The sequence below is a fragment of the Zalophus californianus genome, chromosome 2 (genome assembly GCF_009762305.2).
Source record: "Zalophus californianus isolate mZalCal1 chromosome 2, mZalCal1.pri.v2, whole genome shotgun sequence".
Taxonomy (NCBI): Eukaryota; Metazoa; Chordata; class Mammalia; order Carnivora; family Otariidae; genus Zalophus; species Zalophus californianus.
Window position 1 is genome coordinate 178,078,139 of NC_045596.1, and position 19,911 is coordinate 178,098,049.

At 36.5% G+C, this 19,911-nt stretch overlaps 1 protein-coding gene across 2 annotated transcripts in view; it reads right to left on the reverse strand.

Moving 5' to 3' along the window:
• The window catches only part of DLC1 (DLC1 Rho GTPase activating protein), a 419,617-nt gene that overhangs the window by 199,837 nt on the left and 199,869 nt on the right, over positions 1–19,911 (reverse strand). The window contains exons 5-6 of one of the 2 annotated variants that reach the window (XM_027597782.1): positions 7,444–7,477; positions 4,996–5,194 (exon numbers count right to left, since the gene is read on the reverse strand). In XM_027597782.1, coding sequence (XP_027453583.1) covers positions 5,130–5,194; positions 7,444–7,477 — 99 coding nt within the window. In that variant the 3' untranslated portion in view covers positions 4,996–5,129. Of the gene's footprint in view, positions 1–4,995; positions 5,195–7,443; positions 7,478–19,911 lie in introns of those variants that run through there. The other variant, XM_027597776.2, reaches the window with a different exon arrangement.

Genomic DNA, 19,911 nt, shown 5'->3' on the forward strand with positions numbered 1-19,911 from the left:
TAAACTGCAAAATGTGCATTGTGAACTCTATAAAGGTAAATATTTGAGGGCATCTAAAAATGATCAGATATGATTTTCAAACTAAATTTAAGTTCTTCTATTGCTCTGTAAAATAAAACTGATGGAAAGGGACCTTTTAATAAATTGCTATTCAGGGAAGATTAGAAATGACAAATTCATTTTTCTATTGATAAAATATCAATGTCAATTAAAATACTGAAATGCAAAAATGTCTTATAGCCTGGACTGGTAGTTCCTAGCTACTCCTTCACAGTCCTGATAGCTAGTCTTTCAAAGGATAAAGTAGGGAGCAAAATACTCACAAGACTTTTTGGAGGAAGAAATTTTAAGCTCATTAAATGTGAAAAGTTATGGTTATTGATAAACTGGAGATTAATTTAGTGTCTGCAGGAGTTGCTGGTATATCAAAAAATGGATTGACTCAAAACTACTTGGGCATCTGCTTGTGCAAGGATACTACACTGGGTGTGGGGTGACAAAGATGAAATCAGGGGGTTGATGCCTTCAGGAGCTCACAGCCTGATATGGAAGATAATTCGTGAACAGAACTACATCACAAGTATCACTATATGCCATAGAAAGATATAGTCACCTTTGGCTATGGAGACCTGGGAAGACAACTCCAAGTAGAGGAGAAATCATTCAAATTGGAACTCATGAAAGCGAAATTATCATGTACCTGTGTTGCTTGAAACATAATTGAGAAGAAAAGGAAATACGTTTGATTGGTTCTGGTGATAAAGTAGATTTATTTTCCTACTTGGTAATAAACGAAATGCCAACAGAACATTTAGAAACAGATTCAGAAAGTTATCTGTATTGGAAAGTATCCTATGAATTCAAGATTTTTGGCATTTAAGAATAGCTTACTTATATTTTTCATGAATTCCTTGATACCTGAAAGCTAATGTGTTTCCTCTCAACAGCCCAGCCGACCACAGCCAACTTTTCATGGATTAGTTTACCTTAGGTTTCAGAGAAACTGAGAGGTTATGTGTGGGCATACCCTAAATTCCTTCCTCATAAAAAAGCAGGCAAGCAGAGACCATAATACTAAGAAAAGTGAAGCAAGTGAGTATTTATAAGCTACTAGTATAAAAATAATGAAATTCATTTTTGGAGAGTGAAAGGGAATACAGAATGTGGAATGTTGGCCAAAGCCCAGCCTGGCCAGATAAAGACACTTTTCAGATCCTGCCGAACCCCGTAAAGCAGTTGTCACAGAATGGTAAGATTTTGCTTTTGGCTTTAGGAGTATTACATATGGAGCAAAGCATTTGCCGAATTTTTTAAAAAAAATATCTTATTGATTCCTTTATTTACCAAACATCAAGCAACTACTGTAATGTCAGGCATAGGGAGTGTGAGTTGAATAAAACAAAATTCTGTCTTTCAAGGTGCTTACATCCTAGTAAGACAGTACTAAAACCAGTCTGATCTGCATTACAATAGAGACATGATATAGAGCAGAGTCTTCTCAGAAGGAAAACTCTGAACTAGAGCAGTCCTATTTTTATTCTTTCATTAAATCCCAATATTTGTAAATGTTGAAACATGACTTAGAGCAGCATACACCGCGTGGATAATTCCCTGAATTGAGCAATGATAATCAGATTGGAAAAGGGGACACATCTTTGCATTTCTGTTTTTTGTTTGTTTGTTGTTGTTGTTGTAGTCTGTATTTCCCTTCTCAGTGATCAAAGGTGGCCAAGAAAATTAATACCAAAAGGCACCAAATCTAGGCTTTGTTATTAGTATGTTTACAAGGGACTTGGTATGAAATTATGAAAACCCTGATTTTTCCCCTCACATATTTGTCACAAAGAAGTGTTTGATTTCTGTTTTCTGCCTTACTAGCCTCAACACAACGTTTGGAGAGACTGTGAATCTGTTATATGCTTCTGAAAGCTATCTTTCACAAGTGTTTCAGGCTACAATTATTCATTATCTTGATTTTAACATTTTCTGGCCAAAGAACTAACCTAGAGACAGGAATACAAACATTCTAAGAAAAATGACCAAGGAATGCAACCAAAGTCAGATTCTAAGTCATCTTTCTCAATGGTGCCCTTTACACATTTGTATGGGATAGATCCCCAAATAACACCATTAATTAATTACCCAGCTGAAATATTTGGCAGTTGTGGGGGTAGTAGGAGTCATGGGGGGGGTAGGAGGAGCGGTTAAATAAATTTTTAGAACCATATCAACATTAAGTCATTAAGATTGAAACCAAAGCATCTTTGTAATTATAATTTATTGGTTAGCATGTATTTATAGAACACTCACTATGTGCTTATTAGCTGTTTTAATTACAGGGCACACAAAGACAATATTCCTTATCTAGAAAAGATCATGGCCGAGAGATGAGGACATACAACAAAGCAAGATAATAAGATTGCTACTGTAACAAACATAGAAGAGTTTTCTAGGAGCACAGAAAAATCAATGACTAATTCTGCCTGGGACATAATTCATTAAGGAGACAATATTATTGGATTTAATAAAACAAGTAGAATTATCAAGATATACAGAGCAAAATTTTGCCATTTTTGGTGAGTGATAATGGTCTATTTTCCAGAGATGCCATGCATTGACAAAATTTGCAAGGTGTTCTGTGATTTAATTTTTTTTAGAACAAGAAATCTCATATTACTCTATATTGCTACTTTTTAAATATGCTCAGAGAGTCAGTCACATTTTGGTGACTAAAATGCAATGCTAATATTCTAATCTATATGCATCTATGCAATAAAGGACACATTCTAAATCATTAAGTGTAGATATTTTCTCGCCCATACAATTAAATGAAACTATATTCATTAAGGATGAAGAAAAACATGGTCCATATCTTTTTTTTTCCCCCGAATAAGCCATTTCTCTCCTTCTCTATCTCTGCCTATCATCTATATTTTTTGAAAGGTAGTTGCATGATCCAGGCAAAAGTAGAAATTTACAGAGTTAGAAAGGGTTCCGTGACTGTATGAGGTGGCTGGAATTGGATGAACAAACCAGCAAACCAACACAAGGGAAGAGAAAGAAGAGAAAATATTGGTAGGTATATTGGTGAGACTCCTAGCAGGAAACAGATGGTACACTGGGTAAATTGAGGAAAGCTTAGTAACAGAACTATTTACAAAGATTAGGAAAGCCAGAAGGGCAAGAAGAGAGAATGGTTTTCAGCACCTGGGAACTTGTGTAGAAAGGGCCACCTAAGAGAAGCCAGCAGTGATTCCTTGGGAAACAGATAGGGGATAACTACCCAACGTCACAGTCCCACTGTCATGCCCCACCTTCCTCTACTCCCAGTCACCTCCGGCTCCTCATTCGTGGAACAGGGAAGACAAAAAGGTGAGCAGCCCACTAGATCTGTCCACACTGGTCAACCTCCAGGGCACAGAGCTGGGAAGAAGTAGTGGATCTGAGTGACAAAATGGGCATATCTAGTACAATAAATTATACTGCTTCCAGATTACATATGGCCAGGTATGATGCAGGAAGTTTGACCTTGCCTGTCGAGAACAGGGAGACAAAGAAAATGTTAAGGCAGGAATTGATATGACCAGGTGGTGCTTTTCAAACATCACTCTGGTGATGGTGTAGAGAGTGGACGGGCATCATGACGGGTTGAGGCAGGGAAACCTGTTGTGAAAGTCCAGTGGGAAGTGGAGAGCTGCATTAATGCAATGGCAGGGAGAAGGCACGAGGGTTGATTAGAAGGCAGTGTTGACAGGATTGTGTGCAGGAGGTGAGGGAGACAGGATGGGAGCTGGGAAGACAGGATCCAATTACCCCAGGGACTAGGGATGCAGTGGATAATGCAGTCATAGGAAAATAGGATGCAGGACATATATTTCTCATGGACTCATTGTTTGTGAAGACTGAAGATTATCTATTCACAAGAGAGAATTTCACCCTAATAGAGACAGGGATTTCTAATGAGAGGTTAAAATATGACCAACGCTGGCTATGCTGTGATAACTTCTGTCTGAATTAGCTCACTCAGAGGCTTACAGAGAAAGTGATCTCTTTTCCACATGGACAGCTGCTTAACTGTTAATTGGTGCCCTGAGGAAGCATTTAAGAACTCTTGGAGCAGATATGGGCAGCAGTAACACAGCTAGCTTCTATTTGGCTTGTACACATGGTAGTTAGAAGCATAACCAATTATCATAAAAAACAGCTACCATTTTCTAGGGCCTATTTTGTGCCAAGCATTGTTGCCTTACAACAACAACATAGCAGCTTCTTTATTTATACTCTAGAAATGGGAAAATGAGGAGGTTAAGTAACTTGCTCAAGGCCACACAGATAGGAAGCAGATGTGCTAGAGAATATACCAAAGGCATTGGGCCCACTCTTTAGGGGCATACAGATGCTGGTGGCGTAAGGGAAGTTATATGAAAATATTATGTGTTGGATACAATTATACATGAATACTTATGTGATTAATTACAATTTTTAAAAACAAATTAATTCAGATCCTGAGAATGTACATTTTGATACTTTGATTCTTTTCTTGGGAACTTTCTGAATAAGGTGGCTTAAGAAATTCTCAATTGAGAAGAGGAAAAGGAAGATACTGGCTCAATGGAATATTCTTGACCAGAGACTGAGTTCCTTCAGGGCAAGGAACATGCCTTACTCATAAACTGCTTCCTTGATAGAACCTAATAAAATGCCTAGAATATGCTACTGTTCAATACGTATTTTTGGAATGAATGAACCAACGGGAGGCTCTTTCAAAAGTGTTTCCCCGTGGAGATTTTTGTCATCACAAGGTGGAAGATGAGCAGCAGGGTTAATTCCGCCAGGATGTATTTACATAGCAACAGGGATCAGAATAGAAGATGTCTACTTAAAGCACACACAGAAACAACCACACAACTGTATCTCAAGAATTATTAATGGAATGTACCCAAAATGATTTTTTTTTAGCGCTTCACAAGGCTTGGTGGGATTGGTTCCAGTTGGCTTGGATGAGAGGTCACACAGATTAAAAATAGACTTTCTTAATATGGAACAATAGGCTACATTCATTTAACAAGACAGAAAAAAAAAATGACAGGCCTTAGGGGCGGGAATGAAGCTTAATCCTATTTAAGAGCTCAATTAACCCCCAGAAGATTGAGTAGGTCCTCTGCCTTCATTGCCATTCTTCTGTCTAGCAGAGCTTAAAAACAGAAATTCGTAAAGAGGAATAAAGAGATTCACGTTTGTATATGATATTGAAAATATTTTAAATATTTTAAATAGGGCATAATAAAGTTTAGGAATATAAGAATTAGTTTGCTTAGACTACTACGGTCCTTTAAAACTTGAAATAAGTCATATTCTCTTTTAATTGTCAAATCTGTTACCATTGTTAATAAAATATTCAAACACAAGTCTTTATCTTGACACATAAATTCACTGATTTTTAAAAAATAATTTCTTTCTTGTAATTATATTATCAAACAAAATTACATTTCCTTCTGAACTAATCAGTACATTCTCAAGAAATCTATATCAAAACCATGTTGGGGTACATTCCAGTCACTCTAATGTTTTAATACACAGAAGCCAGGTTCTGCTCAAATTAGTCCAAACCAGGTTAAGCATCCGGGGGCTTGGGTAGGTCATTTGTATCAATTGCTAGATCTTACTTTTCACAGATCACCCTACGGAACCTCTGTGAATGGAATTTATCAGCTCTTTTCATTTGTGCCCCAGCATTATAGAAATGACTCAAATTGAAAAAAATTTTCAAATTGAAAAGTGACAATTTCTCATTTGTGTTTTTGCAGTTGGATTATGATAAAAAGTGTTGGTTACATTATATGTACACTTTTTGTTTAATTAGTTCTTTGTTTTAATAAACATATTTTATGTTTATTAAATATATCTTTGAATTTTTAACTTTTTAAATAAACATTATCTGAAATATTTGAGAAGCTTGAACAGTTGAAGGTTTTCTCCCTATCACACTGAAATCATTTAAGTGGCAGAAGGAAAAGATCACTTTTTCCCTCTCCATTCCTTCAAGCAGTGGCATTTCCATCCCTTCTTCCCTTTCCCCACCAGCCAAGAATTCACGTCCTAATTTTCTCCTTGGGGTATGAGAGAATTCGCTGACATTCTGGAATAAGATGACAACTTTGCTCTGTTATATACTTTGTTTAAATTGTAGCTACTCTTGGAAATTACAGAGAATGCCACAACCCAAGATAAAGCATGACTTTGGCTACGTTTCTTTCTCTTTGTGATGCAAATGTTACTTAACCATTTATTTCTTGTCCCAGCTAGACAGCTAACACATCTATTTAAGGTATTAGAGCACTGGCACTATAACTGGAAGTCAGTTATTACATGCTACTAATCCATGTAATACCACTCCCTGTTAAATTGAACAGTTTTTCTCTTGAACGACATATTATGCCAGTTCAATATTTTTTTTCTGTTCTGAAGGGCTACCTCCCAACATATTAGAGTAAAGAAATCAGATGCAGCCTAAACATGAGAGAAAAGTTTAGCTCATGGAAGGATACAAACTATGAAAACTTTTGTGTGAAAACTACCTTGCAGTGAAAATAAGATCACTGAACTAGAAAGAGAAGATCCTCCATATAAAAATCATCAGACAAACTAATGTTTTAGTGTAGAGTCATTTAAGTCATGTCATCTTTTAGATGACACTATAAACTCTTAATACGGCTCTTCAAAATCACGAACATCTAATTTCTAAGTGATATGCTTCAATTTTGGTAGTAAACCCTTTCAATCTCTTTTTTTAAGATTATTATCATTATTATATATAAAACATAAAACAGTATTGAGGAAGATTAAAAGATTTTTTTAAAAGCACCTGAATCCACCAATCTAAGTTTAATTTTTCACATTTCCATGTTTCTCATCAGTCCTTATCTATCTCCCATGATACTCCTAAATAGTTACAATCATAGCACAGAGCATAGAAACATATTCTAATTTTCTCATATAATTGTTCATTACTTCAAAATTATATTTTTGATGGTAGAGCATCAGCTTTAAATAAGTACGTCTCATTCTCTGTCTACTATATAAGCTACTTAAGATGACAAAATAAATCTTGATAATTATTGACAATTGATTTCCAAAGGCTGTTCCCCAGTACACTAAGCAACATCTCATTCTTTTCCCCAAGAAAAAAAAATTGTGGATATGGTTACAAGTAAGTCTACAAGAAGCATACATCTTATTCTCACATGATGTAATATTCTGTTAAGAATCTGAGCAAACCAAATAGATTTTTCAGGAATTAAATCATAACATTTGCTCAGAGATGGATGAGATTGCCCAGAGATTGATGAGACTTACACACTTTTAATATTTAATGAAACGTCTACACGAAGATGGAATTTTATTCCAAAATTGGATGGAAAACATAACCAAATGTCAACTTACCAGCCGTTTCCTTGTCTGAAATACCTGGAAGTGCCTGAAAAAAAAAAGCCACAAAATTATGTTATTACTAGAAAGAAATATCACAACATTATCAGGAACAAAATGAACTACGATAAATGGATCAAAAATTAAATAGAACCCAACAGCAGAAAAACGAGCAGGCAGAGGAACTGAACAGACATTTTTCCATAGAAAGCATACAAATGGGCAACAGGTACATGAAAAGGTGCTCAACATCACTAATAATCAGGGAAATGCCAAAATCACAATGAGATATTACTTCCCAACTGTTAAAATGGTTATTAAGACAAAAAATAACAAGTGTTGGCAAGGATGTGAAGAAAAGAAAACCCTTGTGTACTGAACGGAGTGTAAACTGCACAGCCACTATGGAAAACAGTATGAAGATTCCTCAAAAAATTAAAAAATAGAGGGGCGCCTGGGTGGCTCAGTCGTAAGCGTCTGCCTTCGGCTCAGGTCATGATCCCAGGGTCCTGGGATCGAGCCCCGCATTGGGCTCTCTGCTCCGCAGGAAGCCTGCTTCTCCCTCTCAACTCCCCCTACTTGTGTTCCCTCTCTCGTTGTTGTCTCTCTGTCAAATAAACAAATAAAATCTTTAAAAAAATTAAAAAATAAAACTACTATATGATCTAGCAATCACACTTCAGGTTATATAAACAAAGGAAATGAAAAGAGGATATCAAAGAGACAGTTGTACTTCCATGTTCACTGTCGCATTATTCACAACAGCCTAGATAATGGTAACAGCCTACATGTCCATCAAGGAATGAATGGATAAAGAAGATGTGGCATATATACAATGGAATATTATTCAGGCATGAGAAAGAAGGAAATCCTGCCATTTGCAATCACATGGACCTGAGGGCATTATGCTAAGTGAAATAAACCAGACAGAGAAAGACAAATGCTGCATGGTATCATTTATATGTGGAATTAAAAAAAAAAGGTGAAACTTCTAGAGTCAGAGAGTAGAAAAGTTACAAGGGTCTGGAGAAATAGGGAGAATTTGGTAAAAGGGTATATAAACTCTTGGTTATAAGATGAACAAGGTCTGAGGATCTAATGTATAACGTGGTGACTATAATTGATAACACTATATTGTATAATTAAAATTTGCTAAGAGAGTAAAACTTAAGTGTTCTCACCAAAAAGTCAAAAACAAAAACAAACAAAAAAACCAACAACAAAAAACAAGCCAAAAACCAGATAAACATGAGAAGTGATGAAAGTGGTAGTTAAGTGGAAATCCTTTCACAATGTATATGTATTCCAATCACCATGATGTAAATTTTAAATATCTTACAACTTTGTCAATTATACCTCAATAAAGCTGAAAGGAAAAGAAAAAGAAAGAAAAATGAGGGTTGGGGAACTATCAGTAAAGTTACCAAATCCAGGTATAATAATTGTCAATCATCATGTAATTCTTTTCTTCTCTGAAAACACATATTACCCTTAAAAAGATATTGGCAATAAATGAAACCAAAAACAGTCTTTGAATTTAGGTAGAATTTTTATAGTTCAATTTCTCTATCCTGTTTTGGGGGACAGAAAAAGTAAATTGTGGTGGTTTCTTGGCATTTCAAATCTCTGCCTTGTATCTCCAAGGCTCAGATTCCTCCTTTATTATTATTATTTTAAAAGATTTTTATTATTTATTTTAGAGAGAGAGGAGAGCAGCAGTGGGGAGAGGAGCAGAGGGAGAAGCAGACTCCCCGATAAGCAGGGAGCTCGAAGCAGGGAGCTCGAGGCAGGGTTCCATCCCAGGACCCTGGGATCATGACCTGAGCCAAAGGCAGATGCTTAACCAACTGAGCCACCTAGGCACCCAGAGATTCCTCCTTTATTAGATGGGGACAATCACATGTACTTCTTAGGGTTACTGAAAGGACCAACTGTGGTAGCTTCGATGAAGCATTTGAGGTCTTCAGGAAAAGGTAACTGCTGTTACTATTTGTTTCTATGGGCATTGGGCCAATGGGTCAATTTACTGACAGGCATGGTTTAGAAGTTCCATTCCCAGCAACTATCATCTATCACTATCATTGTTTAAAAAATAAAGTTCAGAAGGAGATGTTTTCAAAAGACTTTAATGTATAAATGTCTAATTCTACTCTCAGTGGATAGTCTAAAATAAATTAAGGAAGTTGAACTTCTGGTTCCCATTCACCTCAGTTATTCATGGTCATAATATTGTGAACATGAAGGTATAACTTGTATTGGAAGACTTCAATCCATCTGACCCACTGGGATTTGATACCTTTTACCGAAACCACTGACCAAACAGGATGTCTACGACTGACATCTCTCCTTCTCTTCAGGGACAAATTGTTCAGAGTTGGGGTAAGAGAAGTAGGCTCAAATGAGTAATTAATTTTGTTGTGTGCATGCACACATATACCTGTGTGTGTGTGTGTGAGAGAGAGAGAGAGAGAGAGAGAGAGAGAGGGAGGGAGGGAGGGAGGAAGGGAGGGGAAAGCTCACAGGCATCACAGTTGCAGATAAGCCTAAGGAAATAGCACCAATCTTCATTTCCAGAAATATCAAGTATCAAGATACCTATATCTTTGTGAAATACTGATTATTGCCGGGATCCTCACTTTTGGAACTTACAGAATTTGGAGCTTGAGGCAATTTTCAAATAAGAGGCAAATCTCTCTATGGGTAAAAAATAGAGGGGGGTTTTATTTTGGCAAGATTAATCTATAGTGAAGGTATATTTTGACTTAATTTCTATCTACATTTAGTGGTTCACTTCTTGTTCTCTGAATGTGAATGCTGACTTCATCCTGGCAAAGGTACAGCTGTGAGGAGAATATCAGGTGAGTAAATGGCAGAGCAGAGGGTCACGTCCAGAGACCAGGGCATCGAAGGGATTGCATAGGCTTTAGGCATCTTCCTCAGCATCCTTTCATTTGTAGCAGGGTCATCTATTTTTCCTTCTCTTCCAGAAGAACTGTGTGATTCTATGCTATAGAAAAGCTGTTTTCCCCTTTACAGGAAAATTATCACAAGGTTTTGGTGATATTTGTTGACTTGTTATGTATCTTTTTTGGGAAGGGTTTATTTAAAAATGGACTTACATTTGGGGCACCTGTGTGGTTCAGTTGGTTGAGGATCTGGCTCTTTATTTCGGTTCAGGTCGTGGTCTCAGGGTTGCGGGACTGAGACCCCCCAGCAGGCTCTGTGTTGAACATGGAGACTGCTTAGGATTCTCTCTCTCCCTCTGTCACCATCCCACTGCTTCTCATGCGTATTCTCTCTCTCTCTCTCTCTCAAAATAAAGGACTTACATTCATACTATGTGTTATATTTTAAGCTTAGCCCCTGGATTTCCTCCCTGACTGGAGGTCTTTCAAATTAAATTTTCTCTTCTGTGACAAGAAAATAAACAACAAAACCAAAACCTTTCCATTGAGAAGATTGTAAAGGTCAGTGATAAGCAGTTAAAAGACATTCATGGAGAAAGCGCCTCAGAAGGAAATAGTGAACACTTACTAGGTTCTGAATAGGTACAAGGTACCGTTTTAAGCTTTTGCCTGCATAAACTCACCAAATGCTTAGAATAACCTATGGGGTCCTGGAAACTTTTGCGAGGTCACTGTCGGTAATGGAAGCCAGGACACAACCACCGGCATGTTGGCCTCTGAGGTCACTAACACTAGTTTCAAAATACTAATCAGAGTCTTTTTGAAACAAGGAAGAAGAAAAATTTGGAGACATTCCATGATAAAATATTGACTGGGATCACAAAATATCTGTGCAGGAATATCTGTATGACATATTTAGAAATTATCTAAGTAAGTTCTCTCTTCTTATAGCCAAGGCCTTTAAGACAAATTGAGTGTCTTGCCCCAAATCACAGGTTGACCAGCGACAGGTCTTTTCCATATTTTGTTCTATTTGATTGCAAAGTGTGTCACCGAGCACGTATAAGTAAATATTTAATAAAAATGTTAAGCAATGAGTTGCGCTACAAAGCAAAAATATTTTAGCCTCCATGTAGCCAATTCCTATTATTTTAGAGCCTCACCACATTCTGTATGATTCTTTAAGCCACCAAGGCTCACTTCCATGAAATAACTGCATGATGTAGAGATAGGAAAGTCAAAGTTTCATGCACCCAGAATTTTATAACTGCCCTTTCAAAGTAAAACCAGGCAGTCAACAGCCGAATAGTCTCTCAGCTGATTTATCTTTGAATTTGAAGGAGAACTGTCTCTCTAGAAAAGGTTTTTAAATAAATTTTAAAAATGCTGCCACTCCATTTTCAATTAATTGAAGCTATTTGTTGATTCCTAAATTAAATGCCTCACATTACCCTGTGTGCAGAAAGCCTTGGCAAAGTGTTCCTTCTTTGTGGAAATCACAATCTTGTTGAAGAAGGTACATGAAAGACAGAGAATAGTTGCATACAGTGGGTGCTCAATGGTCATGATTAGCACCATCACTGGTGTGACATCAAAAGAAGACAGTCGATAATTAGGACCACCCAGGTGGAAATGGAATGGTTTTCTTGGGCACTGAACCCTTTGGAAGGAGATGTTGGTCCAAAGATTCTTTTTGCCTTTGACTTCAGAGAAGAGGCATGGCCAGATTTGGGCTTCAGGTCTTGAGGTTCCATAGTGTTTTATCTGTTCCTGTGCTTGGAACAAAACAGCCCATGCAAGGTGGCTGTATAGTCTGATATAGAGTAAGTGTTCATCAAACATTTGTGGAATTAAAATACCAAACACATATTCATATATACAGTTTAAATAACATGTATGACTGTTGCTTATGAGAAAGGTCCTATAAAAAGCATATTTTTGAATTCATTAGGGGTTTTTGTTAATAGTTGCCATATGTTTCATTTGAACTGTATCCTCAGGAAGTGATTTAACATTTCTGGCAATAAAGCAATTAAATAGGACTTTCCTGTTGCCCATATGGGTTCATTGTAACTTCATATTTTCTTCTCTCATTTCTTAATGGAACAAAGGGAAGTCTACTAATAACTTCCAAATGAGAGAAGAAAATCATTCATGGTCTTGTTATTCTTCTTTGTGATATTCAAATGATAGGATAACAATCTTAAATATTTTTTTAATGGCTGTACTGACCCTCCAGTAGTTCCTTACAAGTAAAGATTTTCATTTAAGTTGATCTGTTAAGGTGTTTTATAATTGAATTTAAAAAAGCCATTAAAGAGAAAGCTTTTTGGGAAAAGGGGAGAAAATAATTCTCTTTCTCTTAATGAGGTCTTTTAAAGCTGTGTGTGGGAGCTTAGTCTGTGTGTGTGTGTCTGTTTATGTTTTTGACGTGAAACATGGTTGGGGGAAATGCTGGTTTTGACATGCCTTCCGGAACTGTTGTAGACATATGTTGATTCTTTTGGTCTGTTGCTAGAATGACTTTCTACACTCAGCTGGACACCTTTTAGGAACTCAAACCAACTACACAGAAGCTGCTAACAAACAGTCACATAAGTAATAGATGTCATAGCTGAATTCATTTTTGTGTAATGATAATTTGTTGATCTAATTTCTTTTTGATGATTTTAGTTGGAAATGGAGTATGATTTTTCCTCTTTAATGTGCTATTTTCATTAATATGCCATGTCCCTCACTTATATAAATTACTTTTTCTCTTAGTTCTTTGGAATCAGAACCATAGAATACTACCGTTAAGAAGGCCCTTTGAAAGCCAATCCTTCAATCAATGGGCAGCTAGGATAGACTGAAAGATCCTACTCATGTTCTAGGGAGGGATTTTTTTTTTTTTTTTTTTTTTTGTCCTGCAGTAAACAACAAAGCACTACCATTTATTTTGCATTTTCTCTCTTTATAGGCAGTGCTTGTTTTGCATATTTTATTAGACATGTTCACACAGAAATGTCTAGGATATTCTGTTTTGTTCTGTAGGGATTCTCTTCATTTGCCTTTTTAAAAGCGGCAAGAATCAGTGGCAACGTAATTTATACCTTTCCTTTAAAAACATTCACTTTTGTTTCCACAAAAATATTTTACAGACAAATTTCAAAATGGGTAATTATGTCCTTAGAAATTGCAGGAAAACATCCCCCAGTGATGGAACAGCCTCTGTCTCAGATGAGGGCACAAGAGCCCATTGTGGGCACAATGGGCAATAGGAAGAGTTTGGAGATCCACATTTTGGGGAAGACATGAAAGACTACATAAAAGAAAAGAAGGTACATTGAAAAATGGGTTTGTTTCCATCTCTTTATTTAAAGACTCTTTTGAAGTCAGTCCAGTCTGTGATATTGTTAACTAGTCAATGATTTCTATTTGATCCCACTTGAACAAAGAAGTTCATTGAAAAGCTGTGTCTGATTGGCAATCTGATATCATCTGTTTTGGTTTACAAAGTATTTCTCTAGTTTTGACAGTCACCATTCTTTTATTAAAAATATAAGCTCTTCATGGTGGAAGGGACTTAGATACCATTTAGTTGTGTTTCCCAAACTACTTCGAATACCACATTTTCAATCTTAACTACATACATATATCTTATAAGTTATTTATTTAATAAAATTTAAATATTAAATTTAAATAATATCCTTTTTTTTACTTGCTCTAAATAACAAAAATAAAATACATGAATTTATGGGTTTGAATTTTTGGTTATATTATTCATAATACACATGAAAATAATGATTAAAATTTAAAATATTTATTCCTGTATCAGCTGATGTTCACCAGTAGTCTATGTATCCATATGTTGGGAAACACTGATCTACTTCTTTCTCTGTCATTTTTCAAGGATGTTGAGATCCAGAGAGATTAATGATTTACTCAATGTTACAGACCTTAAGTTGGCTAATTGGGGATTAGAGTAGAATCTGGGTCTTAAAGCACTGTCTACTATACCTTTATTTATAAGACTGGTAAAGTCAAAGGTCACCAAGGTTTTATCCCCTTGCATTCATAATTTCAATTTAACTTAGCTTCTGAATCATTCAGTGGAAGATAAAGGAAATTCAGTTACACTGGAAGAGACAATGTGCTAGTATGAGGACTGTCTCCAGGGTACACATATATATGACCAAAGTGAAATAAATGCATGCTAATTACCTGAGAAATGTAATTGTGTATCCTTATTTCCAAAAAGAATTTGACATGTCTTATTTAATGAAAGTTGTCAGCCATAGTGAGGAATCTTTTTTTTTTTTTGGCCAACATCATTGACTATAACAACTGTTTATATATAGGTTTGCAGACTGAAACCATGGCTTCATCTATAGTCTATGGTATAAAAATTTGGGGCCTTGACTTAAATTAGTTGTGTAAGCATTTAAGCAAACACAAAGTTGATTCTTAAAGGATGTTTTGGTGTTTATCACTCCTTTAAACAGAGGTGGGATGACCCTCTCTGGATAAAAATGTAAGTTGGGCTTCTAACCGTTATTTTTTTAAAGATTTATTTATTTGAGAGAGGGTGAGAGCAAGTGAGCAGGGGGGTGAGGGGCAGAGGGAGAGAGAGAATCTCAAGCAGACTCCCTGCTGAGTGCGGAGCCCCATGCAGGGCTTGTCATGGAGCTTGAAGTGGGGCCCGACTTGGGACTCTGACAAATCCCACCACCCTGAGATCATGACCTGAGCCAAAATCAAGAGTTGGACGCTTAACCGACTGAGCCACCCAGGCGCCCGTGGGCTTCTAACCTTTAAAAACATTTTTTTCTTTTTTAAAACACTGGCATTTCCTGTATTCAAAGCTGTGACTCTTCGACAATAGTCTCATTCCATGCTCACTTCAGATAGATAATATTGATTTTAAGTCTGTCCGGCTCCTGATAAAACTCTTATTAAGGCCATTTTTAGTTGGAAACATGTTTTAAGAGAAAAACTACTTATTATTCTAAATTGAAAATTTCAGAAAATCATTTCTTTAGCAAATTAGATAAACAGAAAAACCCACAGCTGGGTCACATTGACTAACTTTTCTCAGCATTTATAGAAGTTCTTAATTTTAACACTTCTGTATTTTCAATAAATCACTGATTAAGATATTATTCATGACAGAACTCAATATCCTTTAGATACATTTTCATGTTATAAAATCCTTTCAAAATTTAACAAGTCATGTCTCCCTCCCCAATTGTAACTATAAAAATTCAGTACTAAATGCAATGTTTAACTGTGGTAACCATTTTGGTATAATCGTTTTACCTTTTACATGGTTTTGTTTAATTTTTATATTTTATTAATCTTACTTTGTGACTTTTGCAGTCAGTTGCTCTATTTTTGTGAATTTGTAAGTTATATATTCTAAAACATCTGATTTTATGCTCAACCTTAGTAATTCTGGAAAAAGAATTGTTACTGACATACCTGAATACGTCCACAAATTTCACTACAAAAATTGCATTATTTATTCCTTCTTGGATATTTGCAACTTCTTCAAAAATCAGTTTGTGACTTCTTCACACAAGTATTATTTTACTCTTTGGTACAGTGATTTGCATATGGTAGCCATTTAGAAATACTGATTATTCAAGGAAGCTTTGTTTTTATTTAAAATCTGGTTAATGAAAGTTCACAGTTAAGGAGCACCATAGACATGTAGACTTATTTTCAGTAAAGATGATACTCCAGATAGGTCACTTATTCAGGGAGCAACTAACTCAGATTGGCTGTTTATTTTTCTTGGTGGACAACGTTAACCAGCAATTCATCTGCTCTTCAGTGTTAAAGGTATGCCCTTTACTCCCCCTAATATTCCTCATTATGGATTTTTTTCATTTTGTCCATATCCTCATTTTTCTAGCCTGAGTCATAGTGTTTTACTGGTGCAACCCTCCTTCTCTCTGTATCTGATGGGCATTACAAAGGCAACTGGCCCTGCTAAAATTTATTACTATACCACTGTTTTCCTTAAAATGCTTTAATGACGACCTTTTCCCCACCCCCTTCCTGGAATGCCTGCTCATTAGTCATGTGCTCTGAGATTCTCATCCTCTTCTGCTTCGTTCTGGTGACTCAGTTAATAGACACACACGTTAAGCATCCACTGTATGCACAGCCCTTTACTCCGTGCTGTGGTGGCACTAAATGAAATAAAAAGATAGGCTTTAAAAATAAATAATTATGAATTCAAGACTGAAGACTAAAATAGAAAATCAGAGGTAAGATATGAACAAGTACTAGGTTCCTTGCTGCTACTGATTGGCTCTGTGACTTTGGACAAGTTTCTAGAACTCTCTGAGCTCAGTTTCCTCATCTCTAAAAATAGGGTAGAGATAACATCTACATCTCAGGGCTATTTGTGATGATTCAGTGACATGCTGCACAAAAGAGGATTATCATAGTACTTGCCCAAGTGCTCCCTAAGTGTAAAGCATTCCTCTTGTTGGGTTTGTTATTATGATATAAGAGAGTAACTACATATTTCTTCTGAAATAATGCAAAGCATAGGTTGTCTGTCTCTGCTTCCTTCCCTGCCTTCTGTCAGATTAACTTGTTTCCTCAGGTTCATTCCTCCTTTATATATTTTGAACTATTTTCTGTGTTATTTTTTTAATTGTTATGTTTGTCACCATACAGTACATCATTAGTTTTTGATGTAGCGTTCCATGATTCACTGTTTGCATGTAACACCCAGTGCTCCACGCAGAACGTGTCCTCTTTAATACCCATCACCAGGCTAACCCATCCCCCACCCCCCTCCCCTCTAGAACCCTCAGTTTGTTTCTCAGAGTCCATTGTCTCTCATGGTTCGTCTCCCCCTCCGACTTCCCCCTTTCATTCTTCCCTTCCTTCTACCTTCTTCTTCTTCTTCTTTTTTTTCTTTTTTAACATATAATGTATTATTTGTTTCAGAGGTACAGGTCTGGATTCAACAGTCTTACACAATTCACAGCGCTCACCATAGCACATACCCTCCCCAGTGTCTTTCACCCAGTCACCCCATCCCTCCCACCCCCTACCTTTTGAAAAAAATATTTCTCCTTTTTTTTTTTTTTTTTTGGTCAGCTACTTACTTTAAGTTTTATAAAGCCCAGTTTGGAAGCTATCAACCTCAGCCCTCACTTTTAATTTGGAGCCTGTCACCAACTGTTACTAGATAGCTCTATTCTTAGCCCCCTTAGGTGTCAACAAGTGAGGATATTCTTCTTAGGTCCTTACACTGAGGAATACGCTCCCAGTTCTGCAACCTGGAGCAGCAGGGCCTAAGGACATATGTGGAAATCATACCTGTACCAGAAAATGTAGAATATTTGTCTTCTGCACTCCTCGGAACTTTCAGTGACCTCTGAACTGTAAGAGATACCTGGGGCCACCACTCACATTTAACCAGAACTCCTGGGGCGCCTGGGTGGCTCACTTGGTTAAGTGTCTGCCTTTGGCTCAGGTCATGATCTCAGGGTCCTGGGATCGAGCCCTGCATCAGGCTCCCTGCTCCGCGGGGAGCCTGCTTCTCCCTCTCCTACTCTCCCTGCTTGTGTTCCCTCTCTCACTGTGTCTCTCTCTGTCAAATAAATGAATAAAATCTTAAAAAAAAAAGAACTCTTAATGGGATTTTTCACTTACTGAACTTCCCTGAACTAAAATGAATTCCATACATGATTCAGAAACTATTGGAGATATATATAGATACAGATATATATCTTATATATTGTATAAAGTATAATATAAAATTGGTTAATAGACTAGATATATATATATGAATATTACACATAATATAATATTGGTTAATAGACTGGATAAAAGTATAGAGGCAAGTATACACAATATTATTTTACACATTATATATTGTGTAATGTATAATATATTGGTTAATAGACTGGATAAAAGTATAGAGGCAAGTAAACACTAATAATGAAGTAGCAGAAAGAGAAATTAAGAAAACAGTCCCATTTACATTGTACCAAAATATAATAAAATCCCTAGGAATAAACTTAACAAAGGAGGTGAAAGACCTGTACTCTGAAAACTATAAAACATAAATGAAAGAAATTGAAGACGACACAAAGAAATGGAAAGATATTCCATGCTCATAGATGGGGAGAACAAATAATGTTAAAATGTCCATACTACCCAAAACCATCTACATATTCAGTGCAATCCCTATCAAAATACCAACAGCATTTTTCACAAAACTAGAACAAATAATTCTAAAATTTGTATGGAACCAGAAAAGACCCTGAATAGCCAAAGCAATCTTGAAAAAGAACAGACCTGGAGGTATCGGGGCACCTGGGTGGCTCAGTCGTTAAGCGTCTGCCTTCGGCTCAGGTCATGATCCCAGGGTCCTGGGATCGAGGCCCGCATTGGGCTCCCTGCTTGGCAGGAAGCCTGCTTCTCCCTCCCACTCCCCCTGCTTGTGTACCCACTCTCACTGTGTGTCTCTCTCTGTCAAATAAATAAATAAAATCTTAAAAAAAAAAAAGAAAGAACTGGAGGTATCACAATCCCAGATTTCAAAGTATACTACAAAGTTGCAGTGATCAAAAAAGTATGGTACTGGCACAAAAATAGATACTAATAGATCAATAGAACAGAATAGAGAGCCCAGAAATAAATCCATGATTATATGGTCAATTAATCTCCAACAAAGTAGGCAAGAATATGCAATGAGGAAAACACAGTCTTTTCAATAAACGGTGCTGGGAAAATTGGACAACTACATGCAAAAGAATAAAAATAGACCACTTTCTTACACGATACACAAAAACAAACTCAAAATGGATAAGAACTTAAATGTGAGACCTGACGTCATAAACATCCTAGAAGAAAGCACAGGCAGTAATTTCTCTGACATTGGCAGTGGCAACATTTTTCTAGATATGTCTCCCCAGGCAAGGGAAAGAAAAGCAAAAATAAACTATTGGGACTATATCAAAATGAAAAGCTTCTGCACAGCAAAGGAAACAATCAACAAAACTAAAAGTCAACCTACAGAATGGGAGAAGATATTTGCAAATGAAATATCCAATAAAGAGTTAACATCCAAAATATATAAAAAAAGTACACAACTTAACCCCAAAGAAACCAAATAATCCAATTAAAAAATGGACAGAAGACATGAATACACATTTCTCCAAAGAAGACATACAGATGGCCAACAGATACATGAAAAAATGCTCAACGTCACTCATCATCAGGGAAATACAAATCAAAACCACAATGAGATATCACTTCACACCGGCCAGAATGGCTAGAATCAAAAACACAAGAAATAGCAGGTTTGGGGGAGGATGTAGAGAAAAAGGAACCCTCATGCCCTGTTGGTGGGAATGCAAACTGGTGTAGCCACTGTGGACAACAGTATGGAGGTTCCTCAAAATATTAAAAATAGAATTATCATATGATCCACTAATTCTACTACTGGGTATTTACCCAAAGAATATGAAAACACTAATTCACAAAGATATATGCACCTCTATGCTTATTGTAGCATTATTTACAATAGCCAAAATATGAAAGCCAAGTGTCCATCACTAGATGA